Below are 17,497 nucleotides of genomic sequence, written 5' to 3'. Positions count from 1 at the left end.
AATAGCGAATTCATTCAAATGATAATAAAATGATGGGTATGAAAATAAAATAATTTCAAACAAAGATAAACATAGTTTTGCTTCTTTCGTGATGTTGATTGCCGATATATTGATGTTTAGGTTTACAGTAAAATATATTTTTTAACCAAATTAATTGTTTCAACCCATGTATTTCTTTGAAGCAGCTGGTATTTAACAATGGAGGAAATTATATACAAACTTAATAATCAACCATGTACAAAAAGGTAAATACTACCCTCAACGTAAAACGTACAAAAAAACTTCTGTTGCAATTTTATTTTATTATTAATCCTTGAATCACTTTTGATTCGATATACTACATACCGTATTGTTTCGAATATAAGCAGAGGTTTTTTTGTCGTTAACAGCACCCGCCAAAATCATCCTAGTCTTATACTCAGACCCATCTTATGTGCAGATAACAAAGAAAAACACCCTAAAATACTGTCTTAGAATTGGGGGTCGGTTTATACTCGGAACAATACGGTAATATTAATCTAGACGATCTCTCAATTAAATATACATATACATTTTCCCGGCATTATTGTTTACCCGAATACACGCGAAATCTTTTCTGTTTCACTGGCGTAGATAAACGATTACTTAAAATCAATTATAATACAATCGTCCCAGCTTGAGGTTCTTCTGTAGTGTCCGCAATTATTATTTATTGCATATTTTTAAAACGCAGTCACTCTCTCGATTTTTATAAACTAGGAAATTTATACAAAACTACACGATCCTAATATTTACACTAAACTTATACACATTTCGTTTTCAACATAGCAGTAACTGGTCCTCAATAAACGGGAAATCATTTTACATTTGAACTCAAGGTGTTCACATTTAATATCAGACGTTCAGAGTAACCATGTATCAGATTACAAAAAAAAAAAAAAGAAAAATTGAACAAAGTACTTTCACCCATATTGTCGCCAATTCACAATTACTCCCTGGCATTACCTCGGCATGCATTTGGAATGACGCTTTTCCCGTCATGTATTTCATCCAATTCTTTAGATGTTTGCCAATCGTTTCACAGACTAGCAAAAATGATAAATAAAAGCTCTCATTCTCCGGGTATCAGACGAAAGGGAGTTGCGCAATACTAAATGGATAAATCCACGGTACAATGACAGGTGATGTCGACTGTCGTACTTTTTATTGGCAGCTACGCACAACAGCTCGTCCGCAGACCTCCGTGCGTGCTCGAAGCAGCACATTATTTTTTTTACCATATTTGATTTTTTGCAGCACCGATAAAACTGGAACTAAACCGTTCAAAATGGTGGACAGTTTACACCAGGATGCAGGTATTGACACTTGTCACCTATTCTGCAATAACCATTCTTCGTAAATTGTCTGCAAATTGGCGGCTGCTTTCCATTTCCCCGCCAACCGCCACCACCCCTCCAACCACCTCTACCCGACATTGGCCCCCCACCTCCTCTGTACCATCCCTGTCCAGGTCCCCCTCGACCCATTCCTCCTGGACCTCCTCGCATCGGTCCTCCTCTTGGCCCACCTTGGAAATTCGGTCCTGGTCCTGGTCCGGGTCCAGGACCAGGTCCAAGCCCTGGACCATAGCCGGGAGGACCTTGAAAATTGTTTCCCATATTCCCAGGGCCGTATCCCATGTCGTCAGGTGGTCCCATCATGCCGAATCCATCTGGTTGGTTGAACATTGGTGGTCCCATCATTCCAGGAGGACCTAGTGGACCATCAGGACCTGGAGGATAACCACCTTGCATATTTGGCATCCCCACATCAGGGACAACGACCTTTCCATCTCCAGTTCGCCAGCCTCCACCCCCACTTGGCATTGGCCCTGCCATGTCAGGACCCATTGGACCCATTTGACCCATTGGACCCATTGGCCCTGGGCCCATCATTTGTTGGGGCATTTGTGCCATAGGAGGCATAGGGCCTTGTGGTCCCATGCCACCCAGCATTGGCTGCTGGTTGTGAGGGAACGGAGGGAATGGGTAAGCCGGCACAACAGGTGCCTGGAATAATTGAGGTTTCGGCTCTGGCCAAGGCATCGACGTAAAGTCCTTTTCACTCTCCTTGTTACCCGTCAAGTCATCCAATGGTATAATCTTTGGATCGGTCATGGGGTGACGTTCCTCATCAGGTTCAGCTGCGGAGTCCGGAATCCTGAAAAGAAAGAGAAGAGTTAGCATATCCTCGGGTATAAAATAAGTGGGAGAATGATGGTGGTGTAGTCATATTGAAACTTACATGCTACGATTAAAGTACAATGCCTGAAGAATTCCCTTCTCCCTTGCATACTGTACGTCCTTCTCTCGGCTATTTTTCCCATGCTCGACCAGCGCCGGTGGTAAATCAATTGGAATCAACGGTTTCCAAGTTGTCTTTTCCTCCATTAGATCTTCTGTACCTGAAATGCAGGAAAAAAAGATGAATTTTTCAGCATTTCATTTAGCAAAATCGGGTGACACTTGGTGAAAAAACGTAGTATATTCATTGGAGAATGTAAAGCATTTTAAAATGGATGTGCTTCATCTTCTGCGTTCTATGTAGAATATATACGATTTTTAATTTTCATTTAATTCTGTTTTACGCAATATGTAGAATTTGATGTAGAATTTATTTTTATGTATTCTTGCAGCTGAGGAAAAAAAAAATTGACCAGACTAAGAACAAAATAAACACATTAAGAAGTAAGACTTAATTATTATTCGCGCTCGATTATTTAAACCCGAATTTGAATAAGGTGATCCAAGCAAACGTGCTTTCCAAATTACGTTAATTAATTATGAGAAATGCAACATTGATGTACGTTAGGGTGTCCCTTACTTCGTCTTTACGAATTTTTTCCGTCTCACCACCCAAATTATTTTCAAATAATTTAAAAACAATTGCCTACTTTTTCCAAATTTTTATCTCAACTCTAACACGTGCCACCAAGAGGGTGAATTTCCCCATTTAATATACACGTGTTCCGGACACATTCTCAGTATATATTTTATTGTAACAGTAACAATGTCCAAAAAAATCCGTAACTGTAAGGTTTTAGTGGGCAATAGTACTACTCTCTCTGAGAGAAAATTCACATCATCATACCAGGCAGTCTAGACGAATTGCGCAGCCTCGAAATCAAATTTTTTTTTTTTTATCTAGAGGAGATGCAATTCGTCTAGATTGCCTGATATAATGATGTGAATTTTTTCTCAGATAGTAGCACTAATGCTCACTAAAGCTTCGCAGTTACGAAATTTTCCGAACATTATTACTCTTACAATAAAATATGTACTGAGAATATGTTCGGAACACGTGTATTTTAAATGATTAAATCCACCCTCATGGTGGCACATTTTAGAGTTGGGGTAAAAATCTGAAAAAATTAGATAATTGTTTTTGAACTATTTGCAGTTGATTTTGGGATTTAGACGGAAAAAATTCGTCAACACCTTAAATAAAGAACACTCTAATGTACGTAAATAATAACTTTACTTACTCAGCTTTCTTGCCATCTGGAAAGCTTCCCTTTCGTTTTGTTTCTCCATTTGCTTGGCGTCGGTGAAAGTCTTGGTGACATTGACCCTCTCTGTTTCATCGAGTTCGAAGTACCTTATAGATTCCAGATCCGTCTTCCACTTCAGAATTTTCTTTGGCCCTTTGCGTTTCTGGGCCAGCAAAACACTCTTCAGGCCATTTACGAACCGTATCTCTGGGGTTGGACTCGAATCCCCCTTATCTTTGCGGTCGGACTCTGACGTTTCCGGCGTCGTCTCCGACGGCGAACTTGATCCCTTAGTATCCTCGACTTCGTCGTCCGGTGTAGGTGCTGTAAAATGAACACATAATCGATGAATAAAATACGTTGTTATGTAGTAAAGTCGTAATATACGATGAGAATACAAAAGTACTCACTCGTGGATCTTTCCTCTTCCTCCTCCTCCTGATGATGCTGTTCTCTACTCTCTTTAGAATCTTTAACGTTTTTTTCATCGGTGGATTCACTTTCATCTTTTTCTTTTTTGTCCTCCTCTTTTATATCCTCCTCCTTGTCCTTCTTCTCTTTGTCTTCCTCCGTTTCGAGCGTGTCTTGATAAAACTGTACAAAGAGACGGTACATAATGAATTACTTAATTAATTAATTTAGGCAAGGTCCTGACAAGCTAATTTCGCTCCGAGGACCCGTCTTATTCAGCATAAGTTGTTCGTTCGTTATTATAATATAATAATTTCCCGTAAAATACCTTGAAGTTGGGCTTAACGACCACCGGGGATTTTTCGTCAGGACCTAACGGCGACGACGGTGGCGGAGTCCCGTCGCGTCCCTCTCCCTGCACTTCCTGTTTTTTAGAGTCAGGCGCTCCATCCTTCGAGAGTGACGTCCTCCTCTTTCGCTTACGTGGTTCTTTGCTCTTCGTTGATGCAGTCAGGGCGTCCATGAACATGTCACTCTCTTGAAGGACCATAGCTGTAAAAAAAAAGGAAAAAAAATCATAACTAAATTTTTTATATAAAATAAGACTATCTTGGTATTACAATTCAAAAGTCGAGTAATCGCGTTCATCCCAGCGGCTGAAAGAAATAACAACATAATAAGAAAGCTTGCTCGTGGTGTTCGGTAAATAAACAAGGATTATCTGAAAAAAGAGGAAATGTTTATATATTTCATGGTAAGATGAACTTGAAGAACTTCATTCTGGCGAGTGGCAGCACAAGTTTTTTTTTCCACATGGCTAATATTCAATATTTAAAAAATGTAAAATGTCCAACTATTTCCTTTGCAAGCGGGAAATAATTTTCTAGAATAACTTTGTGACGAATGAAATAAGCAAGTCCGCGTGTCCTGAAACGATGAAAAATAGTTAATCATTATTACAGTTGGTGATGAGCTGTTCGTATCCAGAAAAAATCCTTCATCAATTTCGAACGATGAGCTCAAAAGTAAATCGTGCTCTTCGAAACAACTTCGGCGGGAACCTAGTTACAATCGGTTTGATTCGATACGAATTAAAAGTCAGACAGAAATTATCAGATTTCAGCGAGCCGAAATTCTGCAGACAATTTACATATATTTAATATGATTCATAGTAAGTTCCTTCGATAAAATATTAACCTGAATGAGATAAATTTTACTCGATTTAGCGGCGATTCGCTCATTAATGAAAAGGTGATCCATATTTTTGAATAATTTACCGAAAGGTATATGCAAGTGTATTTTACACTCCCGCGTACAGCTTATTTTTACAAAAACATGTATTGAATAATTATGCAACGGTAACACGAAGTCGACACCTGACAGTAATAATTAATTTCATTTACAGTATATAAATGGACGCGAAAACAGACGCCATATTAGTAATCGTTCAAAAATTCGTTTTTTTGAATAACATTAATGACTTTGACAGCATCGACTTTGTGTTTAATAATACAGTTACATGTGTAAAACTGTTCAAAGTGAGATAAGTATACGTCGTGAACTTTCATCATTCGATGGGAAAATATTTGCCCGTAAACATGTCATGGAGTGGAAATTAATACATAGTAAATGAGGGATAATACATAAGGATTTATGTAAATTTATTTTATTTCTTTTAAAACTATGTTATTAATGAAAAGTAATTCTATATAGAATTTAATGCTTACAGACTAGGAATTAATTAATAAATTGTATAGTTTAACCGCCCTAATTAATCGAATTGAAAGTAAAAACTAAAAGATATTGTTCAACTGCCGGGTAGGATCATTCACGCAAAGTGAGTCAATGGCAGGGCCCAATGCTTCCGAGACAGTTAGTACACCAGCGTCCCGACGTCTCTCAACGCAACGAGTTAAAAACATCTGCCCCACGGGCTAGAAAGAAAGACTGAAACTGAATTCAGACCTGAGAAGCAATTGAATAGCTTCGTCATGTCTTCAAAGAGCTCGCAAAGAGCGATAAATGTATGCCAAATCAATAAGAAGTGTCATTTCTATCCGCGGCCTTAATTGGTCAGATGTTTACGCGTCAAGTTATCACATGAGTTCGAAACATAATTAATACCCTTAGGAGTTTACAATTTTCTTTCAACGAATAAGCAAACTGCTGAGCCGAAATTGTTTGAATGAACTCTGTTTATGTGTATCAACACGTCCTTGCAATATTTGTTATAATACACAACTGTACTTCTATTGACGATTGACTATACTCAAATCCGAAATCTGTTTCGTCAAATTTTTTTTCTCAAATTTATCCATTTGCTCAGAGCTACATCGATACCAAATCTCTCCTCTCTTCCTTTGCGGGAAGATAAATTCGACAAAGAAGACTTGAAATTCAAGTAGCGTGAAATTCTGTCAAATGCGTTTACGTCAATCGATGCAGGGCCGACGTTTTCACAGAAAAAAAATGTATTTCCCATTGTAAAATGATTTTATATCTATACATGATCCGATTAAGCAATTTGTATCTTCACTTCGTTTTCTCCGATTAAGATAATTTTTAATAGCAACAAGAAATATGTTTAACAGTTTCGTAAAGTTGAACGAATATCACCATTTTATATGGTTAGAGTGAATCCGTCGATTATCTTGAGTTTGAAAAGCTCTCAGCGAAGAAAATCGTAATCAATTAACATTGCTTTTCTCTTTTCACGCGTTTTCGATTGGTATCCGATTGTGAGCCAGTATGAAATTAGTGACTACAGGTAGTCTGCTGCGGTCATGTTTAATTAGTTTTGAAACATTAAACGATTCAAGTAACATATTCATAAGTCGCCGTACGATGATAGAAGATTTCTTCGCCTTGCCGGCAATTCGAGACCCCCGTACGCAGTATATGGGGTGACGCCCGTGACGTCACAGCGTCCGATCCATCTTCCTGAATAGAACGCCGTATCGGGTGTTGCATCATCACTTGATGCCTTTTTCGGTCGTAAGCAATTATATTTATTTACATACAGTTTCGAATCTCCCCACGTTTATTAATTCTTCAGTAAATATTTGACACGTACTTTGTCCCGCGTGCATGAAGAAAAGGTTTGTTCCAAGATTTTTGAATAATCGAATAAACTACTATGCGTAATATACTCCACCGGTGCAGTGGATACGCATGTTTGAACGTTAACATGAAATTAAGAGTTCATTCCTCAGTTAACACCTTACGGTTGAATTATTAAATTATTTAAATCAGCACTAGCGAAACAAAAATCTGTGTTGGTATGGATGTACGTACTGCAAAATCGCAGATACGTTGATTTTTTAATGGTCATAAGACATTGGTATGAGTAGAAAATATTCGCTTTTGTTCGCGCAGTCAGCGGTAATGCGAAAGAGAACATTCTTATCTCTGCTCCTGTTTTAAATTTGATCACTTCTCGGTGAGTGACGTCACGCACGGCGCTGTACCGCGCTGCGGCGATTATTGCAACTTACATAAATTCAAATTCACGAAAATTGCTTACTGTAAACGCAAGCTCGAAAGAAAACTGCTTGCAGAAATCAAAATTGGGTGAATAGAAGCCGTGAATCTAAGACTTTTGGTACAAGTGTACTATGTAAAGTGAAAGTCAAATTTTTCAGATAAAAAGACTACGTTATGACATTGAAAACAGCTATAATCTGAACAAGGCTGTACGAGGTGAACGACGATAGAAATCTATGAACAAGAACTTCTTCGAACCGAGAGGATGGAAGCCTGAAATCTCGGTCGTGATCATGGTTGTGCCTTGCTGAGACAGTACGTACGTATGTATGTATGTGTATGTGTGCGCATGTATATGCAAGTTTGCGGAGATCGAGATAATTATATATATCAGCAGAAACCCATAATATTTATGTTTCCAGATTTCTGATAAAATTTATTTCAACGAATAAAAAAGGGTGTACATTTACAAGGAGAAATTATTGATAGACAAAAGTTTAGTTAATCGCCTTACCTACAATAGATACGGTCACTTTAGGTAATTTATGGCCAACTTGCCCGCGTGTTTTAAAAACTTCAAACGCTCCAACCGCACCAACGGAACGAGTAGTATCAGCGATACATTTTAGAAATGATGGATAATTTTTTCTCAACTTCTAGACAATGCTTTTTTTCCAGTTGTTGTTTTCTCACAACTTATAATCGATAGACCAACATATCGCGTAATCATAGTCGCTTATACTTTCACTATTTTATTAGTATTTTAGTTATTATTTTATCGAAGGTTACCTGCAGGAATCTTCTTAATTTATGTTAAAAACACCATTGGATGATGAGCCGATCTCATTTGATCTTCTTTCTTCCACATGTGAATGCAGATTAATCATTTTGGCAAACGAAATATCCGAGTAGCTGAACAATCCAATGCTGCTGCTTTTTCTTGCAGTTAGCTAAGAGTGATCCAATCTTTGCTAAGTTGTGAAGAAACTAGAAGTTACTTTTAGGGGGGCAATTGAATACATAGGGCTGTAATTGGGGAAGGAACAAGATTCAGAGATGCCTGCAAAAAATCTTACATTATTAGGTCATATAAACACAGGGCAATATTGAATCGTAATAAAAAAAAAAAATCGCATTATTTGAAATAGGTCGAGCAAGAGAAAGAAACTGTTCAGCTGCAAATTGTCCTCCACACATCCACCTGCAAACTCAACATTCAGAAGTTAGTAGTATATCAAATACATAGGTACGCTGAAATCTCTAACCAATTATGAAATATTGCCACGTGTATATCAAAACAGTAAGTACAAAATTCCCCAAAAATAAGCACTACATCGTTTTTAATGTAGCGAATTTAGATAAACTATTACAAATTGCTAAAATTGGATTTAATACTTTATACGTGTTTCTAAACCAATTAAATATTTCCACAGCACACAATAAAGGGGTAAATATGTGCCAGCTTAGAAATTCTGAAAAATATTTATATGCAAGGAATGAAACAGTTAAAATTATCAGTTTTCTATAAATGCAATAATAATTTATAATAAAAACGTCAACAATAACTGAATTAATTAAAATCGGCCATACCGATATATACTTACGTTTGGGTTTGGGTGGAATGAGTTTGATGCCTCCTTTCTTGTCTTCAATTGGCGGCGGTGTTGCCGGTGAGTCTAGAGATAGCCTGGCACGTTTCTCTGGTAATGGAATATTTTCCATTGGTGGAGAAGGCCTCTTAATGGCAGACAGTTTTGGGGGAATAAGTTTCTTGTCCAATAGTGTGCTAGGCTTCTTGGCAGACCTAGGAGGTGGGGGTTTGACTTCTTCCTCTAATCCTGTAGACCTAAATTTAGAATTGAACGTTTTGACCGTTTTAGGACGAGATGTTTCCAGCAAACTTTTTCTGGTTTCAATAGACATCGAAATATTTTTTTTCTCTGGTATCACGACTTTCTTTCCATCAGTCTTTTCTTTCTGCTCTTTTGCACTATCTTTAGATTCTGTTGACAGTTTTCTGGATGGTGATAAAGAGGATTTCACTGTACTCGAACTATCACTCGACTGTTTAACTTCATCCTCTGCCCTTTTTCTTGGTATTTTTCCCATTTTCACGCTGAGCGCCTGACCTTGGACTTTTTCCAGTGTTGCCTTATCCTTTTCTGCCTGGTCCTTCTTCAGCTTCTCCTTCTCTCGCTCCCGGTCAGTTTTACCTGCCTTCGAAGATGAGGATGAGGAAGAACTGTGCTTGCTGGAACTAGAACGATGCCTGTCTTTTTCCTTCGAAGAAGATTTATCCTTAGAACTGGAGCCCTTTGACCCTTCCGAACCTGATCTATGGGAGCCTGATGATCTGTGGGAACTTGAACTTGAACGATGCGAGCTTGAACCATGTTTTGACGAACTCCGAGATGATGAACTATGACTACTTAATCTTTTATCCGAACTACTGCTGGACTTTTTATCATCCCTTTTATGAAAATCCCGATTTTCTTTGTCACTGGACTTGTTACAGTCACTACTAACACCTTCCTTTGCATCTTTACTACTATTGTCCTTACTATCCTCGCTATTTATTCCAATGTTAATGTCTTTAGAACTAGCTACCGAATTTTTCACTTCACTAGATAAATGGTTAGAGTTATCATGGACGAATTCTTGACCGTCGACCAGTGTTCCTTGAATTGTTTCAATCGTTCCGATGTCGTCCTGCGTTGTAAAATCTTCTTTGATATCGCCGTTGACTCTATTTTCGTTGTTTGAGGCCAATACGTTGTTAATATTTGCAGGGTCTGTTTCTACCTTAGCTAAAACTTGTTTACCATCACGAATTGTTATCTTATAAACAGGCAGTGATTGCTGCTGTTGCTGCTGCTGTGAAGAGGGTACTAAAAAATACTGCTTCTGGGAATTTTTGGCCACAGTCTGCAAATCGCACTGCTGGGGCCTTTGGAGCTGCTGAAGTTTATCTTTTAGCTGCGTACCATTGGATGTATTTTCAGTATAATCCGTCAATTGGATTTTATTGCCTTGGAGGTCACCATTCTCGTTAATATTATTGCTGATGTTATTCGTTCTTCCAGTCTGTTGCTGGACAGGTAGCGACTGGCTTTGGTCAATCAAGGTTTGAATCGGCAAAGTCATGATATCTGAGGGCACAGAATTTGGTGCCGCTTCACCTTTGACAATCTTTAACCATTGTTCGACTAATCGACTTGCCAATGCCCTGACTACATGATGGCTACCTTCTTTGGAAAGACCCTTTATCAACTTTGGACAATTATTAATTTTCAGACGCTCAACGTCTACAGGACAAAGAAGAAGCAGCTCTAGCAATTCCTGAATCAGAGCCCAGTTTTTTGCTAGGATTCCATCTGTCAACCACATGTGAACTAGATTCCACCCCCCTGCGCCCATGAATCTGGAACAGAAGTGATTCCCGTGACTTAGAAGGGAAAACTCTGACAGATTCAACATTCGTATTTATGTCGAAAACACTAGGCGCATATACTTCCAAATATTTCCCTTACTTTCATAGGAAATAAAAGGGAATTAAATATGAAAAAATAAATAAATTGAAAGAAAAAAAAAACCTCAATCCTTAACCAACTACTGAAATTTTGAATACGGTTCAAACACATCATTGTTGTGCACTCTCAAGTACCAAGGTATCTTGTTTCTTGTACAGCGACAATCTACTGAAACAACTGAATGTAAAATTTATGGCAAAGTAGGTGCATCCGGCTCCTTATTTCTCAGATATTAAACCATCGTATAAAAGTTTCTATTTATAAGTGCTTGAAAATATCGCATCCTTGAGTTTAACAATTCGTACCATCTAAGTGATTCGTTGAATAGTCTTTGGAAATTTTCAACTCTGCAGAGGTCATAATTTTATATTAAACATGGTACTTACTGGCCCAGGAGATCGGTGTTCGTGGTCTTCAGGATCTGAATGTAGATACATTTTGAAACAAGCTTTTTCGAAAACTTTGTCATTAGGCTTGCTAAGCGCTGGACTTCGTCGTTGCTCTTGATGCCTCCCGTAGGACCCAAAAGAACACTGAGACACTTCAGCAGCTGCAGCGGATCAATACGGGGCTGTAACGAACAATTATTAAATAATACGACTCATAATGTTAACTCCGATTGCCACATCACTTGTATTACAAAAGTAAAATAAGGCTATAATGATAATATACGGCTGATATTTTTTTCTATACATAAAATTAATCGGGACTTTATTTATACAGCCAATCATTGATACACCTCATCACAACAGTTGAAGTAACACATAGTATATTAGTACTTGTTATGCAATCATGAAAATTTATGGGCGTCTGCCATAAGGCGAAAATTGATGATTGGGGGGTTTAATATGTGCGATACTATGAAAAGGACGTGTAGGTAAATGAATAATCATTCATTTGAATATTAAGAATATTGGTTTACAAGTGAAAAAATTTGGTCGAATAATTTTTGGTTGTGGAATTTATATTAGCCACGACCGCATATCGCGTGCCGAAAAAATTTGTTTTGGGGTGCCGAAAAAGCGAATGGCGCACTAATTCAAATCAAAATTGATGAGCAGTACCTTCATATGCTACTTATACTGAACATTTGACGAATGACGAGGCGTCGGAGAGGACGCGTGAGACCCGAATGGCGAATCACGTAAAAGGTTATTGATCTACACTACACTAGTTGTGTAGGGACTCTAGGCTAGTAACGCTATTACTATCACCGATCGTGGCGCTATCGTTTACGAAATATTTGAACCGGGAAGAACAATGGCCGCCGGTGAAAAAAAAAAGAAGAAAACTAAAACTAATCAGATCACGATTACGATAAATAATATGACACCAACTCACCATTTTGTTAACGCTCGGATTTCCTCGATGATTTATTCTAATATCCGGGTGGCAGACGAAGAATCATCCCGAAATCTGTAACTAAACACAAAATTTCCCGTTTACGGATGATGACGCATCACGGACGCAGTATGTCGCCGCCATTTTCTATGTCTCCGCCTTTAGCCAACGCGACACGAAAGACCTGAATACCTCAAGTACATGTTACAGAATCTACGCAACCTAGCATACGGATTACACCTACTAGTTTATCAATACAATTTCTTTTCATGCTTGACGGTATGGACTACTATAACTCATTTGATCCAAGCATCGCTCTGTGCAACTTTATATTTGTGAAAACGAACGCCTTGTTAACACGGAAACCGTATCCCAGTCATCGATCCCGTACGGAATCAAAGATTAATCACATGTTTCAACGTTATTCGAAATCCTGCCAGTAAATAATTGATCCATTTGTAATTTAGCTCCTATTTACCATTATAGTGATATATGTGGGAAGTAAAATTAGCTATTATTCTGCTAAAAATAATAAAAATGCGAATGCGGAATTCTCTCCTGCGGCAAACGACCCTCGCTCGAAAGCAGACTGGCAAGACCGCGTCATTGCGCACCTATTCTGCGCACTACGCCTTCCTCCCCCACCCGCGCGTTAGCCAACCAGAGAGGTGAACGGAACCCGGTTACCAACGCACACATCGACGCGATCTATTTATAACCATGGAGCGGCGTTATTATTATGTTTATTATTGACCTTATGATTATTATTAACGACGTGATCATTATTATTATTTCGTCATTTTACGTATCAATTCGAGGAAAAATCGATTAAAACCTCATTTCTTATGGCACTTTTCAACACTCGGGATATACCTCGATCAGCGTTAAAATTTTGCATACGATTCACTGTAAAGTTTTTTTTTGTTGTTGCTTTTGATCGTTTCACATTGGAAACTTTTGCCTTGCAAAAACGATCGTTTGTGTAGGCGTACCGTTTGAGAAATCACGCGTAAGGATGAGTCAACGCCTAACATATGGGGAATAAAGAGGATTCAAGGCCCCACCCAACCCGCTATACAGCTAACCAATTCTACTTATAAAAACTTTTACGATTATCGGCCGATCGACAAGCCACTCACATTTGTTCAATAATCAATCCTTTTTTAAGAACAACGAATTCACAGTTATGTAGGAGAAATCAAATATTTTTCCTATACACGAAATATCCATGCCGGAGGCGTCTGTCTGGCTTCGGAGGGATGCTAGGAAACTGTCAGCGATATCTCAGAGTCATTTATCTTCGAGTTGAGCAGCCATCTGCAATCAAAAACCACAACAGGTTATTCTCCGTTATAGCGGCTTTGCTCTGTCCTCAGTATCTTATAATTTTCCTCCCGAAAAGAACTCAAAAACATACAAAACAAATTTCCTCACCTAATTTTGCACGTACCACTCACTGCTTAGGCTAATCCCAAAATGATTTCTCCGGAACCCAAGTCAAATGAACAACAAAATCGTAGAATTGTTTCAAGCTGTTGAAGAGTATTCCATCGTCATACAATTAATCTCTGTTATTAATTATCTGAGAAATATCATCTGCGTATCGTGGAAACGTTCAACTGTATCTCAATTAAATTGTGGTCCTTTTGACTCCGTTACTACGTGATGACGCGACGGATGTACTCAAGTGACGCACCCTATAAGTTGCTGTGTGACGTACGATCGTAAAATAAAAATTTCTCTTGCAGACAATTCTCACAGCGCCATCTACTGTAAATGTTTTACATCGTCGCCTACTGCGTCAGAGAGAAACCTTGCTGCGTGCACTATTGCCACTACGTATTATTTTGACACCCTCTGTAATTTTAGTAAAATACCAATAATGTCACTCATCTTATCAGCGTTACGTGGAACGAATGCAATGTTTCGTACTAGTTATACTAATAAGGTAACATAGTTGATCCGTTTTCAAATATTATATTCGCCGGCATAATGTATAACCTATAAATTTTTTAGAAACTTTCGTTAATCAATGTTTAGGCTCTAACATCACGGTGTCTTTCGAGATCAACTGTACTAAGCGACACAGAGGCAACCCCTGATAAGTCTGAGAAACCTAGAGACCCGGCTAAGGATAGATCTGTAAAACACACGTACGAAACGAGCATCAGATACCTCGCCAGCGAAGGTGAATTTATTTTACACATGTTCTAAAGAAATGTAAATAGCCATGACCAATTGTATAGCTCTACCCTTTCTCTGCCCTTGGGATGATTCGGGAAATTGAACTCCTGTGTGGTTTTTCTAGCATATCGCACCACCTACGGAACCAATCCTGTGTGGAAACAATATAGAAGGAACCACAAGGGAGCAATACCGCCAAGAAAGACAAGAAAAACTTGCATTGTAGGTGATCCATGTTTAGTTTTTATAATAAATAATAATAATATCCATAGTACCGGATCTCCACAATTTTCAATTTGTTCACAGAGATACCAGCAAATTTCAACAGGAAACCCCTGCCCAATTTGTAGAGATGAATATCTCGTTTTAGATCACAGGAACACAGAGTTGCTGAAACAGTTCATTTCCGAACACAACGGTGCCATTCTAAGTTATTCGTAAGTAATCATCAATGAGTAAAAGTAATGGTTGCTCCTTGTATCGGCCATAAAATACACTCCCTGTGCACCCAATGAACGTTTGTGTTACTCTAAAATTCTAATTTCAGAAAAACTGGACTTTGCCAAAAAAAGCATCAGGAGTTACTTGTAGCTATTGCAAGAGCAAAAAACTATGGAACTATAACATATGATGTACCTTTTAGACAATACGATTACTCTGAATGGTACAAGCCAGAACCTAATGCCTAAACTAGTTTGTTTCATGCTCTGAAAACTTAGGAAAATCTGATTGATAATATTCAGTAATAAATGAACCCGTGAACAATATGGACTCAACTTTTATTATAATTGGAGGTGGAATTGCCGGGGTATCATGTGCTGAAGGCTTGGCTTTTTTAGCTCCAGAAGAAAAGGTAGTGTTAATCACTGCTAGTTCACTTATTAAAGCTGTAACTAATATTGTGCCGATTAGTCAAAACTTGACACAATTTGACGTTGAAGAACGTAATATAGTAACTTTAACTGAAATGCACCCGTCTGTCTCTGTTGTACATGATTTGGTTGTAAGAGTGGATAATGAAAATAAATTGGTCGAAACCAAATCAGGACAAGTAATACGATACAAAAAATTATGCTTGTGTACCGGAGCAAGTCCCAAACTTATAACTGAAAATAGTCCTCATGTAATTGGCATAAGGGACACAGAGTCTGTGGAAAAGTTTTCCTCAAGAATTAAAAATGCCAAAAGAATTGTAGTCGTCGGTAATGGTGGAATAGCCACTGAAATAGTTCACGAAATACGGGGAGTTGAAATTATTTGGGTAATAAAAGATAAACATATTTCTGCTACCTTTGTAGACCCTGGCGCAGCTGAATTCTTCCAAAACAAGTTAACTCAGAGAAATGATAAGTCCGAATGTGATAGAGTTGTGAAGCGAATGAAATATACTGTTTCAGAAGGTCAAGTAACTAAAGGAGGCGCTGCTTTAGGCCCTGACTGGCATAGTAGTTGTAACGTCAAAGGAACTTCTGTAGCTTCAAGCAAAGTACAAGTTGAATATGAATGCGAAATTATTGGAGTATCAAGCGAACAACAAGATAATGAAGAATGGCCAATTTATGCAGAACTTACCAATGGTAAAATTATAGGTTGCGATTTCATTGTATCTGCAACAGGCGTTGTTCCAAATTCTACCCTTAACGGGTTAGAAGAACTAAATAAAGGGGGAGATGGTGGTATTTTAGTGGATTCGAAGCTACAGACTTCTGAAAAAGATTTATTTGCTGCTGGAGATGTTTGTACTGTAAACTGGAATCTAGCAGAACATTGGTTTCAAATGAGACTCTGGACTCAAGCTTTGCAAATGGGTCGTTATGCCGCTAAATCTATGGCCTGTGATTTAAGGGGTGAAGATTTTTTCCAAGACTTTTGTTTCGAACTTTTCACGCATGTGACAAAATTTTTTGGGTTCAAAGTTGTGTTACTAGGGCTTTACAATGGGCAAAAATTGAATGGCAGTTACGAAATATTATTACGAATGACAAAGAATGTAGAGTACATAAAGTTAATATTGAAAGACGGTAAATTGAAGGGGGCTGTTCTCATCGGAGAAACCGACTTGGAAGAAATGTGCGAAAACTTGATCTTGAACCAACTCGATTTGACTATTTATGGAGAAGACTTATTAAACCCTGATATAGACGTGGAAGATTATTTTGATTAAGCTGAACATTGAATTGAGTGTGTGAAATTTATATTTGTGTGCACGAAGCAAAGAAACTTTGAATAATTGAATGTATTTTCCCTTTCTTCAATTAAACAAAAAATTAAGCGAACATATACACCAGATACATTACAAAATCAGTCGAGTTCAATTGGATGTAAAATTTGCAATTATTTGTTTGTGTATTTGATAAAAAAGAAGAAAATGCGATCTGATTATTTTATAGGTTTCTCTGCTTCATTGTATACATAAAACAAATCGGAACTTTTTTATACCAAGATCTAATTGCACATTTAATCATAATTACTTTGGTTCTTATTTTACAGCGAATTTATTAGAAATGTAGAAAAATCGCTTACAAATATATTATTCTGTACTCTTAAAAAAACATTCTCTTAGACATCAACACTGACTAATATGATATGTTAACAACATTTATGGCACTGGATGTTATAAAATACAATGAATTTTTTCACTATGCCACACTTCTCGCGATTGTCTTTAATTAAGAATAATATAGTAATTAATCATTACGTAATGTAAGTATTAAATAATCACAGCTCAGTGCGAATTTTGTTTTTGATGTTGTATTAAAAAAAAAATAAATCAGAAATGACTCATAACGCTGATGTTATTTCAATCGTGTAATGCTATCTTGACTCCAAAATTTTCGACACCTATGTCAATACGTTAATGTTAATATTTATTTTTACTTTATATCATGGAAATATATCACACCTGTACACATGTATTTGAATATATAAAATCCTCGGTTAATTTAGCAACACTAAAATCTTAGTTTTATAATAACAGTCAATCTCACTACTGAGCTTCTTCAGAGGCATTGTGTCATACAATAAAATCTTCATTGTACAT

At 37.7% G+C, this 17,497-nt stretch overlaps 3 protein-coding genes across 6 annotated transcripts; 2 read left to right on the top strand and 1 right to left on the bottom strand.

Annotated features, from left to right (window-relative positions):
• Positions 1–154: 154 nt before the first annotated feature.
• LOC107217712 lies at positions 155–13,969 on the bottom strand. 4 transcript variants are annotated; one of them, XM_046730985.1, is made up of 10 exons: positions 13,708–13,969; positions 13,413–13,590; positions 12,274–12,354; positions 11,319–11,503; positions 9,007–10,823; positions 4,248–4,471; positions 3,919–4,102; positions 3,503–3,832; positions 2,263–2,422; positions 155–2,178 (listed from the first exon to the last, which is right to left on the bottom strand). In XM_046730985.1, the coding sequence occupies exons 3-10, from the start codon at positions 12,274–12,276 to the stop codon at positions 1,302–1,304; spliced, it is 3,780 nt and encodes a 1,259-aa protein (XP_046586941.1). In that variant the 5' UTR covers positions 12,277–12,354; positions 13,413–13,590; positions 13,708–13,969; the 3' UTR covers positions 155–1,301. The 4 variants fall into 4 exon arrangements, with proteins under 4 accessions (XP_046586941.1, XP_046586942.1, XP_015510834.1 ...); XM_046730986.1 differs by having other exon boundaries at positions 13,724–13,969; XM_015655348.2 differs by lacking the exons at positions 13,413–13,590; positions 13,708–13,969 and adding an exon at positions 12,752–13,406.
• LOC107217727 (28S ribosomal protein S18b, mitochondrial) lies at positions 13,603–15,224 on the top strand. The gene is made up of 6 exons (XM_015655367.2): positions 13,603–13,612; positions 14,022–14,221; positions 14,314–14,461; positions 14,582–14,679; positions 14,764–14,894; positions 15,005–15,224. Exons 2-6 carry the CDS (start codon positions 14,156–14,158, stop codon positions 15,144–15,146), a joined length of 585 nt encoding a protein of 194 aa, XP_015510853.1. The 5' UTR covers positions 13,603–13,612; positions 14,022–14,155; the 3' UTR covers positions 15,147–15,224.
• LOC107217725 (pyridine nucleotide-disulfide oxidoreductase domain-containing protein 1) lies at positions 15,224–17,284 on the top strand. Its single transcript, XM_015655366.2, has one exon. It carries the CDS (start codon positions 15,224–15,226, stop codon positions 16,619–16,621), a length of 1,398 nt encoding a protein of 465 aa, XP_015510852.1. The 3' UTR covers positions 16,622–17,284.
• The last annotated feature ends 213 nt before the right edge of the window (positions 17,285–17,497 follow it).

The sequence above is a fragment of the Neodiprion lecontei genome, chromosome 2, assembly GCF_021901455.1.
Source record: "Neodiprion lecontei isolate iyNeoLeco1 chromosome 2, iyNeoLeco1.1, whole genome shotgun sequence".
Lineage (NCBI taxonomy): Eukaryota > Metazoa > Arthropoda > Insecta > Hymenoptera > Diprionidae > Neodiprion > Neodiprion lecontei.
The sequence above is the reverse complement of the archived record's forward strand: the minus strand, read 5'-3'. Positions and strand labels throughout refer to the sequence as shown.